Source organism: Corylus avellana, chromosome 5, assembly GCF_965113065.1.
Source record: "Corylus avellana chromosome 5, dhCorAvel1.hap1.2, whole genome shotgun sequence".
In the NCBI taxonomy this organism is placed as follows: Eukaryota; Viridiplantae; Streptophyta; class Magnoliopsida; order Fagales; family Betulaceae; genus Corylus; species Corylus avellana.
Genome location: NC_142494.1, coordinates 3113070 through 3128105, shown reverse-complemented (window position 1 = coordinate 3128105; position 15036 = coordinate 3113070). Strand labels below are relative to the sequence as shown.

The 15036-nt window shown below is 35.5% G+C and overlaps 2 protein-coding genes across 3 annotated transcripts; one reads left to right on the top strand and one right to left on the bottom strand.

The window, feature by feature from the left end:
- On the top strand, positions 1–4465 carry EMB2394 (Ribosomal protein L6 family). Its single transcript, XM_059596525.2, has 3 exons — positions 1–125; positions 1409–1717; positions 3872–4465. The coding sequence occupies exons 1-3, from the start codon at positions 91–93 to the stop codon at positions 4206–4208; spliced, it is 681 nt and encodes a 226-aa protein (XP_059452508.1). The 5' UTR covers positions 1–90; the 3' UTR covers positions 4209–4465.
- Positions 4466–5277: 812 nt separating this feature from the next.
- LOC132183080 (high mobility group B protein 3-like) lies at positions 5278–7638 on the bottom strand. 2 transcript variants are annotated; one of them, XM_059596475.2, is made up of 7 exons: positions 7566–7638; positions 6880–6987; positions 6678–6735; positions 6317–6361; positions 5974–6054; positions 5736–5831; positions 5278–5509 (listed from the first exon to the last, which is right to left on the bottom strand). In XM_059596475.2, exons 1-6 carry the CDS (start codon positions 7613–7615, stop codon positions 5736–5738), a joined length of 438 nt encoding a protein of 145 aa, XP_059452458.2. In that variant the 5' UTR covers positions 7616–7638; the 3' UTR covers positions 5278–5509. The 2 variants fall into 2 exon arrangements, with proteins under 2 accessions (XP_059452458.2, XP_059452459.2); XM_059596476.2 differs by having other exon boundaries at positions 5736–5825.
- Positions 7639–15036: the final 7398 nt, after the last annotated feature.

Genomic DNA, 15036 nt, shown 5'->3' with positions numbered 1-15036 from the left:
TTGTCTATTTGGACGGCCTCTTCTTCCTCTTCATGAAATCCACCGAAGTGCTTTCACATTCTAAAAGCTGATGCTCACAAGCTCTTAACAATGGCTTCCTCCCTCACCTCCTCTTTCCAAACAAGGTCAGAACCCTAACTCTTAACACTAATGCGTCTCTTTCTATATCATATACTTGTACTTTAATGGTGTTTTTTTTTTTTTTTTTTTTTTTTTTTTTTTTTTTAAATAAAATTTGTGGGATATATATATATGTGTGTGTGGGTGCACTTAAAATATATAAAAGTATATGTGGGTACACTTAAATTCCACTATAGGCTTCTGGGTAGCTTGAATTTTATTGTAAAATTATAATCCTTTTTTTTTTTTTTTTTAATCATGAAATGGGTTTCAGCTACCTCAAGATTGCATCGATTTTTTTCTTCTTCTTATAATGTACTTGAATTATTTGAGTTTGAATATTAGGTGTCTCAGATGGGTCTTCTTGATTCAAATTTGAGTGCTTGATATGATAGATTTTTTTTTTCTCTCATTATATCTGGGAATTGTATAGTTGAATCGCTATGGTTCTCTTTGGAAGCATATTCCTTGCGATTTGTGTGCAAGTGTTAAGGAGAACTATCCCTTTCAAAAGTACTAATAGTGGCTCTAAACTTCAGGTAGTATGATTTCTTACATGGGTTTTTTCCTGGTTCAACCACAGTACCCTCATGTGCATTAGTCATTGCAAGCAAATTTTATGAATTTTATGCTAAAACTTGAATTATTTAACTTTTGGATTTGATATCTTGTTTCATGCAGTATCCCCAACTCTAGTGCCTACTTTTTGCTCTTTCTCAAGCTGTATAACTTCTTGATTTTTTTTTTTTTTTTTCTAAAATGTGACGCTATTGGACCAAAAGCCAGTGGATTAATAATAAGAGGATGTGTAACAATTTTCCTGTCTACATGATTTTAGAAGACGTATAGTTAATATGATTCAGGGGTATGATTGCTAGTTGTTTCCCTTTCATTGTTGTGATCCTTGCGGAAAGAATGTAGGAAAAGGAGAAGGTAACTGTGAATCTTATGTTTCTGTTGTTCTGTTTCCAAAACATATTGAGAAACTCAATTCAACTACTCCAAATAGCAGTCTTTAGACTTAACGGAGTGAAGATATTGGTTTTCCTTGTTGTCACTTCAAGATTTCAATTGACATTCATTTCCTTCCTACGTTTTATCAGCAACCAAACAGAGAGTTATGCATTCTTGTATGAGCATAATGGTGTGTTTGGGAATCTTTAGTAATCCTGGACAAAAAGAAGAAGATGATTTTTGTAGTAGTGGCATTATTTGACTTGATGGTAAACTTGTTACTTGAGCACTGAATAGTCTGATATTTTGAGACAACTTTCCTTTCATGTTTCAGCAATTTGAGGTCTCTATTTTTGGGCGAGAGAAATAGAATTTGTATTTCCAGTGTTCATGCAGATCGTGTTGGTTTCTTGAGGAAAACTGTGGTGTGTAAGGAATCACGGATAGGAAAACAGCCAATTGAAGTGCCATCCAATGTGACAATCACTTTGGACGGCCAAGGCTTAAAAGTAAAGGGTCCTCTTGGGGAACTTTCACAAAGCTATCCACGAGAAGTGAAGGTTGAGAGGGATGAATCTGGCATTCTAAGGGTCAGCAAGGCGATGGAAACTAGAAGGGCCAACCAAATGCATGGGCTTTTTAGGTAAATTCTTCTATCCTTTGGCACTAACACTTTTTTTTTTTTTAATTTATTTATTTTTTATTAACTTAAGATGATTTCATTTGATCCCTTCCTTGATGATTTCATTTGATCCCTTCCTTGAATACTTATTCGCTTTTATATTTTAATATTTTCTTGGCTTTTTTCTTAATGTGTCTGTATTTGTTGGGAGAGAAGGAAAGATAATTTGCCTGAAAACAAAAATTAATAAAAGTGTTCCAAAAGTATTTTGGTTATAATTGTACCATTAGCAATTATTTTTTTACTTTCTACTTGATTGTTTGGTGCTATCTTCTTGCCAGGGGTAAAAGTATTTGATCATGATGATTACTTTATTGTGTTCCTTCTTTGCCATCAAATCATATGGATTTTGAAATTCGTCCAATGACCCCAAAATAACACCTAGAGGGGACAAATAGGTGGTTTCTTAACAATCTCAATAATCACAATCAATTTAAAATTAACAACCATAAACAATATCACCAAAATTAACCAAAGCATAAAATAAAGCAAACACAAGAATTTTGGTGACAAAGTGGAAATCTTTTGAAGAATTTTTCAAAAGTAAAACACTTCAGGGGCAGCCAACCCCATGAAACTTATCCACTATAGAAGATTCAAATTACAATCAATTATACTTACAAGACCTTTGGAGTAAACCTGAATTGTACCCAACAAACAACTCGTTTGTTTCCTATCATAGTAGCTCTAGAACTTTGACTAATCTTCTATCAAGCTTTCTCAGCAATCCAGAACTTTGGTGGCCAAAGGTTTGGTTTGTGTGGTTTAGCGAACTCTAGGAAAGGTTAGAGAATGAAGGCATAGGGACACAAAAGCTCTCTCCAAGAACAAAAAATCATAGCCTCAGAGTTTTCTGAAAATTGTACGTTATGATGCTTATATAGACCTTGAGAAAACTTGGATTTAAGGTGTAAGTTGATTTAGAAAAGCTGTGTCTGAGGCTACGGCATTTGAACGGGTTAATGACGTGTTCGGACGCATGCTAGGGTTTCACAGTTTTATCGTTGGTGTTTAAACATCGTTGCAATTGGGTGTCTCGGATCTAGCTCGAAAGCCTTCACGTTCGAATCTCCTTTGAACAGACTTGCGATTGGACTTCTTTGGCTCCTTGTGAAACACCTACGTTCGGTGTGCTTGCGAACAGAGCTCTCGGTGGTAGCTTGTAAACCGCTTTGATTCAGCCGCTTCGGAACTTTGTGCGATCCCCCTTCCAATCGAGCCTCTCATGAGCTTGAATTTTAAAAGCTTGAAGACCTTTGTTCGAGCGTCTTGCAATCGAAGTTGTTAGATCTCAATTCTTGAAGTACTTGAAGGATGCTTTTGAATGGCTATTGAACGGACTTGCAATCGGAGCATTTTGTCATTATATTTTAACATTGTTTTGAACCTCAAATTTAAAACCAACTCAACCACTAAGCCTACAGTTGCATTCCAACTGGTTTTGACATGGAATCTGCCAACAACATAAAACCTAACGGATAGACATCTAGAATACCATTTAATTTGAGAATTTGAAGACCATCATTCAATGCTTAAAAACTCTTGTGAATGATCAAAAGTTATGTTTGAAGAAGGGATGCTGTAACATATGACTGAGAACCATTATTTGATGCTCTCTTTGGTTGGGTGCAGATTATCTCTATGAGTTGTTTTTAGTACTTAACTTTCTTAGTCTCATTGAGCACTTCTACTTCTACTGTTAATCATTGTGGAAATTTCACCATATATATTTTGACCCGAGATTAAATATTTAAAGCGTTTGATTTTAAAACATTCACACATAAACACGCACACATGCACCCAGCTACACTCGAGTGCTTGTGTAGTTCTCCACTTTGGAAACAGGCTTATTGTACCAATTATGATTTGGCTTGTTGACCATAAAGCTACTGTAATCACTTATCTTATTAACATCTACTCATCTATCGGCACAATGTTTGCTTGTGGAAATGGAATTTGCTGGATTTATGAGGTAAAAGTTAATGTTATAAAAAATTACCAGTTAAACCATTCTTGGAAAAAATAAATATGTTATGATATTTGGAATAGTTATGAAAATGTTTTGTGTTGAATGACTGTTCTAATCTTTGGATTCTTAACAAAACATTTGCTTAGGACACTTACCGACAATATGGTGGTGGGAGTATCTAAAGGTTTTGAGAAGAAACTTCAATTGATCGGTGTTGGATATCGTGCAACAGTAGAAGGAAAAGACTTGGTACTAAACCTGGGGTTCTCTCATCCAGTTAGAATGGCAATCCCTGATGGCATAAAAGTGAAGGTGGATGACAACACCAGAATTACTGTTAGTGGATACGACAAATGCGCCATCGGTCAGTTTGCTGCTTCTGTTAGGCGATGGAGACCCCCGGAACCGTATAAAGGTAAGGGTGTGAAATATGCTGATGAAATTGTTAGACGAAAGGAAGGGAAAGCAGGAAAGAAGAAGTGAGAGTAATAGAGGTTTTTGGCTTACTTGTTTGTTTCTTTCTTGTTATCTCATTGTTCTTTTCAAAGGTGCATTGGCAATTGTGGATGTAGTTACAGTAAAGCAATTCATTGCAATTAACAACTTTTTGCTACAATTTTTGTTTTCGCTACATTAACAAGGAAAATGCTTGTGTAAATTTTCTCCTCCTTTCCTATTTTGTGTAAAATTTGGTCATCATTATTTTGGAAGCCCATTAAAGAAAGAGCATCTATCCTCTCTAGGTTTTAGTCGTTGGATGCCATGACCTTTTCATCTTTTCCAAACTTCAAATGCTGTGGGCTTTTACCATAAATGGAAGTAAAGCTAAACACCTTGCACTTATAACCAAAAATTCCATACTAGTCATAGTGGGTGTCTAATCTTCTTAGGCCCTCAGCAAATTGAACGGACCATGAAAAATTGAAAACTCGAGACAATGGTTGATGGAACCGCGTGGATAAGATTCTGAGGTTCTATGCTTTGCACGCTTTCAATGACACAGATTGATGTGTCCAACACTTAGACGTAGCCTTGAAACTTGCTTTACAGGTTGTCAAGTTAAAGCCAAGTGTCTCAACTAGAGAATTCAGACTAAATTTTCGAACATGTAAAAACCTGAAGCTATATTTCAAATTGATAAGGCTTAAGCACAATCTCTTTTAAAAGGTTACACGTTTTAGTTTAGTTCCTAGTCATTTCATACCCAATCCCTTGAATAAATGCCATATAAGGCCCAATATCACCATAACAGTTCACGTCACATCTAATGTCCGTTTTAGAGAGAGATATCTCAAATTGATAGGGCTTAAGCGCAATCACCAGGGTCCAGCATATCTCTCTTTAATTGTAAAAAGCCCAAGCAACATTGGCACCAAAAGCCACTTCAATTCAAAACACCTCAGCCAAAACGGTGCACCAAAGTTTTAGCATCTCTTTTTACTAAAGTTGCCCCTAAGTTGCTTCATTACCAAAAAAGGATAAAAAGAAAGAAAGCACCACAGAAACAAAGGCAATAGTGAGAACAGAAGCAACGTAAAAGCCATATCGGTTATTGACAACTAAGTCCATAGGTACTTAGAAAACCACGAACATTAACACTCAATGACAATGAGGCATTGCACCCAAGGAAAGCAGGGATCTCAATCCAGCACCCAATAGGGTGGGGTTACCAATTCCTACTCTGAAGTAGTAGTAAAAGTAGTGGCAGTACATAAAAGCTAAGAAACAAACGAGAACCTCCAAACTTTTTCCCAGCTCTGTACACATTCCCAGCTCCCATTTCTCTGCAAGGATTATACCAAACAATCAATGTCAATCCCTTTTCAACCAGTATTACACTTCTGTAACTTAAATCTGAACTAGAAGTCTAGAAGATGTAGAAGGTGGTAGTAATTAAACATGAAAAACCAGGCACTAGTTTCAATTCAATGACTCAGAGCACTAGTACTCATTCAACTTGTGTTCACTTTCTCCAGAAATAGCTTTAGCTGGGAAAGGTGTAGTGTATACCTAAGAGCTGGCTTCCTGGTCTGCCTCGTCGTGGACCTCAGAAGTCGATGTCGTAGATTCCTCCGGCAGTTCATTGCATCCATGGTTATTCTGAGTCTTACAATCCCAAAAATAAAAAGGAAAACGAAAAAGAGAGAGAATCAATGTGAGCAACAGAGAGAAGAAACTAGGTGGAATTTATAATTTCTAAAATTCAGTTAATGAAAAGAAAAAAATCTGAATGAGAAAGCAAAATTACGAGCTTAATCTTATATGCTTGGACGACTTTTTCATATTCCACCTTCCTATTCACGGCTTTCTCAGCATAGGGAGCTTTCTCCTATGAAGAAATTACAAATACCACAATACAATTAAATCTAAGCAGTTTCTCAGCCACTGATTTCAAAAGGAAAAAATAGATTTAATGGTTTCCTAAATAACTTAGACAAACCACATTTTATGCTTTCCGTTGCAATTTACAAAGTGAGATATATACAGTAATGTCAAAAAATATGATCTCAGAGATCTAATGCCATTCGCGCTTTTTTTCTAATTGCTTTGAAATTTTATAGGACTTTCGGCAAAGAGATTGGAGATCTTACATCATCAGTCATTGATTTCCATTTCTCACCTCCGGCTTTTCCAACCTGCACATTAGCATATCTCAGAATTAAATTTTTTCCATAACGAAACAGTAAGTTCCTGTTTGGTTGCTAGGAAACCGAAGGAAAAGAAGAGAAACTAAAATTTTGAGTCTTAGTTATTCAAATTTCTGCTAAAAGAACTAACAGCTCAACTCAAGATTGACTTCAAGGCTTTCAGTTTATTCTTGGTAATTATAGATGTTTTCCTTCTATTTTCCTCCGTTTTCTCAGGATCCAAACAGAAGGAGAGAATATATTGTAATTAAAAAAAAAAAAAAAAAAGTGATAGGAAGGTAAGCGAATGAAGTTTTGGTCTCACAGCTGAACAAGACTTCTGATCAGGATTGTTCTCCTTGAAGGACTTTCTGAAATCCTCCCTGTCATTCATTCAAAGCCAGAACACACATCTCAGAAACTTTTTCAAAAAACAAAGAGAACAAAAAAGCAATGAAAACAGTGAAATAGCAGAAACGTCGCTGTATGAAGCACAATAAATGAGAAGTTTTAGAAAACGAACTCACATGAAGATAAAGAACGCACTGGAGGGACGCTTCGGAGCATCGGGGTCCTTCTTACTCCTCGCCTTGTCCTTCTTCGTCTTCGTCTCAGCCTTGCCTTTCTTCAGTATCCTTAAGAAGTACACGAGGCACAGAAAGCAAATGTGAGATAGAAAACTAAGAAAGCAAAATCGAAGCACAATGATAATAAGAAAGCAGAGAGAGCAATCGCAATTCGCAAAGAAAATGACAAGAAAAGACGAGGTTGAATCATAACAAAAATAATTGATGGAAAAAGCAGATTTAAACACGAACACAAAAAGCTTAAACAAAACAATTTGACGAAGCAGAGAAGAGCCAGAGTTTTATGAGTATTCTAACAACGAAGCGGACGAACATAATGCGAGATTTAAAATCTAAAGAGAAAACACTGAGACAAAAGCTTAATCGGAGCGTAGAGATACAAAGCAGAAGCACATTCACAGCAGCGAAGCATAAGCATAAAAAAACACACACACACAGAGCACAACACGAATTTCAAAAGGAAAACGGAGCAATTCACGAAGTTACAAAGCCGAAAAGAAATTCACAAAGCCAAAAATCATAGAAACACAGCAAACATACAGTTACAAAGATTTTCGGAAACGAAAACAAAGAGAGCTAAACCATAACGTAGAGTTACGCAGCAAAGAAAGCAGTTAAGAGCTTACTCGGCGTTAGGCTTCTTGTGAGCAATCGCAGCGGTTTTAGGAGCTCTCATGGTGTGCTTTTTTGGGAACTGAAACAGACTTTCACGGTGTGAGTGAAAACAAGGAGAAAGGTATTTATAGCGAGTGGCGTTGAAATGAAATGGAAATGTACAGGAATGAATGTCAAATTCAGATTCGAATTTGGTATTTTAGCGGGAAGGGATAAACAACGATACTCGCGCGGCTGTAGAAATAAGAAAACCTCGCTGATATGGGTTGACACGTGTTGCGGGAGGGAATATCGTCTCTTAGTTTGGACGCGTTTGTGAATCTCTGCAAGTATGCGTATGTTTTGGTCTGTGTAGAGGCAGTTTTGGGCACTCGCTACTGTGTGAAACCGTTTAGAGACTCGGTGCGTGCAAAGGGTGCATAGGGCGTGACCGCGGGGGGTGGCTCCTCTGCGGTGACTTCTTCTACAATTCCGCCAATTTACCCTTAAAATTTGTTTACGCGTCAGTAGTTCATTTTAAACGGTGTCGTTATATTTATCTACAGGCTATCCCAAGGTGTAGTTTTTGGTACGTCCAGCACCTATGCCAAATCATTCTTACTTATTCTGTCTTAACGTAAATGAAGTTTATAAAGGGTATGCGTTTTTAATAAACAAAACAAATAAACAATTTATTACAAAAAAATATAACAATTTTAATTAAAAAAAGAAGAAGATATATACAACGCACATTATACCAAGAAAAATTGACCTAATGCAATTTCCTCTTAATTAAATGTTTCGAGGATTTTTTTTGGCTAAAGTATAGCTTAATTTGATCCCTTCAATTTGGGTTAGGATCGATTTTTTCTGATTTTTTAATTTTTTTTTTTTTAAACAAAAGATTCAATTCAATTTAGGGTCTACATGAGAGAGTCTTCTTACTTTATATGAAAGCCACTGGTACTACGCAATGTTGTAAAAGTTTTTTTTTTTTTAGTACAACAGAAGAAATTATAAATAGTAACAACAACAAGAAGAAAAAAGAAAAAAAGAACATAACCAAATATAAGCAACTCAACCGTTTCACCTAATCTAGAAAAACAACTAGCAACTCACTACGCCGAAGAGAAATCAAGTAGATGAAAGTTGAGTGAGAATGCAATTAGGAAAGAATGTGACCCAATATGATGGATACAACTTTCGGAAGTAAGAGAAGCCCAAGTAACTTAATGGGAATGCAATGAGGGAAGGATGTGGCCCAAAATAATGAATAAAACCATCTCAATTAAGAGAACACAATAGATGCGAGATCTCCTTCAAGGACAATGAGTTTGAAGCCCAACAAAATTCGAATAGGCCGGGAGAGACTTAGATATGATTTAGATATGAGAAAACAGCAACAATAGAAAAAAAAAAATCATAAATAAAATACCAAACCTATAAATTTGCAGCACCAACGGAGGAGATGGTAGGGACTCGCAGTAGTGTGAAAACTATGCACAAGTGTGATAAGGTCAGGCGGAGGAGCGTGAGAAAGCAACTAGGAGCAGGGAGGCCAATAAAGACAGTGGTGAAATGCGTTTTTGGGTGAAGCTGATGGATGATGATAGATCGAGCTTTGAATTAATCAAATATGAAATCCAAGGCTGGTCCAGGAGAAGGAGGTGATGTAGTGGGCCAGAAGAGGCTGTCAATCGAAGGTAGAGGGATTAAGGCTACGATTTTGGGAGGATTAGAAATAGATTACTGAAGCTGATGAATAAAGTCTCATGAGAGACGGAAGGGTCTAAAGAGAACTCTAGACAAATAAAAACAAAAGAAAGTGACTTCATGAGAGAGGAGATGAGACTTCCCTCCTCCCAAATGGAGGAAAAGCAGAAGACTTGCAAGAGAAGTTCTTGCTAGAGAAAAAAACTTCTCTCTTTCTGGGTCAATGTTGTAAAAGTTCAACTTAATAGGTTTAATCTCAACAATTTTGTTTTGTAGGGTTAGCGGTCACATCTTTATAAGTCTTCAGGTGAGATCTTGAGATATCACATGCATATTCACATGTATTTGAAATCAATACATTTGAGTTTTATAATATTACATTGAATAATGTTAAAAAGAGAATTAGCGTCTTTTTTGTATCATCCTAAATGTAACTTGACTTTTAAAATTACTATTAAATTTTAAAGAATCATTAATGAATGTTATCAATCACATTGGTCAATTAATCATTTGACATATAAAATTTTATGAAATTAAAAATTAAAAAACATAATAAATATCAAGGTGATAAATATTAAATTGGTAAAAGTATACATGAGAATAAATAATACAGATATGATCAAATCTCATCAATTATTTTTTAAATTTAAATTTAGATGAAAGAATAGTCTAGACAGAATATATACGAACGAGTAAAAGTCAAAATTTGCCAACATTTTATTGCAGGGGAACAGAGATGTCAAAGTCCAAAGTTTCCTTCCATGTATCACATACCATGATCCATATCAGAGATATGAGCATATGGCACCATCAAAAGTTCAAAACCTTATTTTTTATGCTACAAATGGCAAATACAAAAGAACATGCTCATAAAAAAAAAACAAAAAAAACTCAGCAGACATTCCTAGCAAGTAGCAGTGGGAGAACTTATACAATGTTCGTCACAAAGGATGGAGAATACTAATGAATTATCTAATTTTTTTCAACAACCGCCGCTACCACTACCACCACTACCACCACCACTATCGCAGCTACCACTGCCGTCACAACCACCACCACCATCGCCATCGGTACCACCACCGCTATCGCCGCTGTTATCTCATTTTTTTCAACCACCACCACCGCCGCAGCCACCACCACCACCGCCACCACCACCGCCACCACCACCGCCGCAGCCACCACCACCACCGCCACCACCACCGCCGTCGTGGCCGTGGCTGCCAACACCACCGCCGTCGTGGCCGTGGCCGTGGCTGCCAACACCGTCGTGGCCGTGGTGGCCGCCGAAGCCATGGCCATGGCCGTGGCCTCTTCGAGGTTTTCTAGAGTTATCATCACCACAAGCAAAGATGAGCATTGATATAATTGAGAGGGACATGATGATCATGCCGAGCAAAAGTAGGCCACCTGAGCTCTCCAACGCAATACCTGCATCATCGACATGGGCACCAACTAGAACGCCAAAATCTCTCGCCATTAGTGGGGTTGTGTTCTCTTGCTTAGCGTGGAAGCTTAACCAGCTTTTTGTTTTTTTGAAGAAGGAAGTTTAATCAGTCAATATATATAATTTCTTAATATTTCAAATGCCAACAGTATGTGCCTCAAAGGTCTTCAAGTTTAAAAACGTGTAGTTGACATGTAAGAGCTTATATGATATTCACACAGCTAGAATTTTCCGAACATATGGGAATATCCTTACGTATTTTACAAGGACTTGCCAGGATTATTAATTTGCTGAGAGAGATATGATGGCATTATGTGGAGTTGGATAGATTACTGGGAATTGAAGATAGTGATAGTCAACAATTTATTGCCCAATGCAAAGAGCCCGCGATCTTTGATTTGGCTACGATCATTAGCCAAAGATAAGAGGTGAAGACGTCTAGAAGACGGCCTTAATTAAGTGCCAAGTATGGCCACCACCAGCTCGTAGTCGAAACAGGATCCTCTCCAGTCTATAATGGACTAGAGAATATCCAATTCATAGCTATGATTTTTTCTCAAAAATCCTATGAGCGATATGATGGCATTATGTGGAGTTGCATAGATTACTGGGAATTGAAGATAGTGATAGTCAACAGTTTATTTCACCCCGGGGAGCCCGCGTATTCTCCGAAATAGATCTTTGATTAGGCTACGACCATTAGCCAAAGATAAGAGGTGAAGACGTGTATAAGACGGCCTTAAGTGACTAGTACGGCCACTACGAGTTTGTAACCATGCCGTTTAAGTTGACTAAAGGCACCAATTGTCTTTATAGGTATTTCGTAAGAAAAATGCTAGGTATTGGTGTTTTCTTAGTGTTATTTTAATCTTAGGTGGATATTATTTTTTTAAAAAAAAATCAAGTGAAAAACATTAAAACTACTTTCTTTTTTGCTTTTTTAGAAAATAATATCCACTTAAAACGAGAATGACATTGATTTCTTGTAACTACTTGGATTAGCTTGTAGTTGTGTTCTTTGGCGACATCATGGTTTACTCAACCAATCGTCAGGAACAAAAGGACCAACTAGGATTAGGATATACTTTTGGCTAAAATATAGCTTTGATCCCTTCAATTTGGATTGATTTGGATCAATGTTTTTTTCTTTAAAATTTAAAAAAGATTCAATTTAATTCTTGAATAATTTTAAATGAAACAGTACGGTCTATTCACCCGTAAGCTATCAATTAAATTGCACACAAAATTAAGGAAAGATTGACATGATATATATTGTTGAAATATCTATAAAATATAAAAATACTAAAATAAGAAAGAGAAAGAAGAGAGAGAGCGGAAGCGGAGGGAAATGCATGGGCTACATCTTGTATCTTCACCATATAAAACAATATTACATAACTCTCTATTTATAGAGAGAAAATGAGTACCAAGAAACCCTAAAATAGACCTAAACTAATTAAGGAAGAGAATAAACCTTACAAGGAAATATAATAATCGAGAATAAAAATATTCTAACATAAAGAGAAATACCTTGTTAATAAAAATATTAATAAATTTAATTTTAGAAAATATAAAATATTCCAACATATATATATATATATATGGCTCATAAAGAAATAGAAAACGCCATCCCAGTGAAAGAAAAGGGGAAATCAAGTCACCAAATATTCAATTTTTTTTTTTTTTTTTTTTAAATCATCATTTTGAGTTTAGGACCTCAGTTTTTAATTTGATAAATTAATTTAAGACATGAATTCGAGACCTTTGTTAGATTTTTCGCCCAATGGCATGGGTATAATAAAAATAGAAAAAAAAAAAAAAAAAAAAAATTGTGCTATAGCACTTGTAAAGGATCCCAGAAAATTTAGTTTACTTTGTGGGAGCCCTGCCTAGCTAGCTACAAGATATATATAATTTTGGTAAAACGCTGTTCATCAGGCTATCCGGCCGGCTGTGTTGAGGCTGCACGTACAAATCAAGATCTCGTTTCAGTTCATGAAAGTGGTTCCTTCTCTTCCTCCCACTTGTTCAACCTTTTGGTAGCTTCTTCCACCTGCAGTTTAATATAAAATTTCATTTCATATAAACAATAAAGAAATGCCCTCTCATATATATATAAGAAATGATAAAGACACAACTTTTTGTAGGTAGGATCTGTTGTTGTTGAGCATTGCTTATAATTATAAAATGTTTTTCTCAGATATATGGATTTGACACCAATCAAATCAGCATCACAATCTTTTTGGTTGCCTATTGTTGTATGGATTAGGATTGGTTGTAATTTTTTGTTCGGATTGTAGGCTGCTCAATTGCAATTGTGAGAAGCTTTTGATGGACTCACTTGCTCCCACACCTGCTAGGGTAATTAAGTGGGCAACATTAGGGTCTCTTAATTAGCAATTCAAACAATAAATATGAGAGAATTTTTATGGGATTCATCTATCGGAACAGTGATGGACTGTCTGAGATTTATTTGGACAAATGGACCCCATAAAAATTCTCTCACATTTACTGTCCGAATTACTAACAATTATGACAGCAAAATTGCTAAAAAATCTCTATCCTAAAATCACAATATGTTGCAAAACTTTGTACTATGATAAAAAAAAAGCTTTGATCCAAAAATTGCATTTAAATTTTATGAAGAAGCAGCTCTACAAAAGTGAAGATAAACTCTTTTTTGGGTTACCTCGATAACATGCCACATTTTTAATATGTAACATTTTTCAAACGTTTCGATGCCTAAATTACGTAATTTAAGAATATATTATTTTAAAAAAATTATAGAAGATTGGGATCCACAATGCGTTAAACACGTTAGCATAAATTTATGAATGAGAGAGAAGGATGTGAAGGGACTAAATCATTCTACACCACATTTTAACACACCAATTTTCTTTGTCATTTTTCTTTCTGTCAATATTTATTATATTTTGGACAATATTTGACGAGCTGGTTTTTTGGGTTTTCTTTAAAACTTTCTGTCAATTTACCAAGAAAAATTGACCTAATGCAATTTCCTCTTATAGATTCTTCATTGAACTTTTCTTCATGTTAGAGCTTATCCACTTCGCTTGTATTTTGCGAAGACTTGCCTGGATATTTGCTGAGAATGAGAGAGATATGATGGCGCGCATTATGTGGATGTAGATTACTGGGAATTGAAGATAGTGATAGTCTTATTTGATCAGCTGCAAGGAGCTAGCGTGTTCTCTGAAATAGATCTTTGACTAGGCTACGATCGTTAATTAGCTGAAGATAAGAGGTGAAGACGTGCATAAGACCGCCTTAAGTGCCTAGTACGGCCACTACGAGTTCGTAGTCATGCCGTTTAAGTTGATTAAATGCACCAAGTGTCTTTATAGGTGCTTCATAAAGGAAATGCTAGGTGCTCGAGTTACTGGTGTTCTCCTAGTGCTTATTAGTCGTAGGTGAATATTATTTTCTAAAAACTAAGTGAACGAAATAAGGGCCACTTTCATTTTTGTTTTTTTAGAAAATATTATCTAATTAGGACGAGAATGACACTAAGACAACGCTAGAAGAACACCTAACATACCCTGTTTCGTAACTTCTTGGATTGGTTCGTAATTGTGTTCATTGACGATATCATGGCTTACTCAACCAATTAGGATTAGGATAAATTTTTGGCTAAAATATGGCTTTGATCCCTTCAATTTGGATTGATTTGGATAAAATAATCAATTTAATTCTTGAATAATTTGAAAATGAAATAGTACGGTATTTTCACCCATAAGAGCATTCTCAATGGAAGAACTAAATATTACTTTTATCTAAAATGACTATTTAAATGTTTAAAAAACCCCTACATTGGATTAGCAAAATAATAATAATAATAATAAAATAGATATTTGATTGGGTGAGCTAAAAAAGAAGAAGCTAAATGTAGTAGCACTTTTCAAGGGAGCTATTTTATTTTTCATTGTTTCTCTCACCCGTTTTCTCTTTTTTCCAAATCATTTCCTACTTTTTCTTTGCATGTTCTCTTTTTCCCAAAATTTTTCCTATTTTTCCCTTCACATTTTCTCTTTTTTCCCAAAACTTTTCTTACTTTTAATAATATTTAAATGATATAGATAAAAATTTAGCTGATCGGATCTAGAGGCATTTAAAAATTCATTAACTAAACTAAATAAAAGTGAGTTTTGATGAGCCATTTTGCATAAAAATTTGGCTCCTCCATTGTGAATACTCTAAGCTATCTATTAAATTGCACTCAAATTTAAGGAAAGATTGACATAATATATATATATATATATATATATATATATATATAAAGACATAGAAAATGCCATCCCAGAGAAAGAAAAGGGGAAATCAAGTCA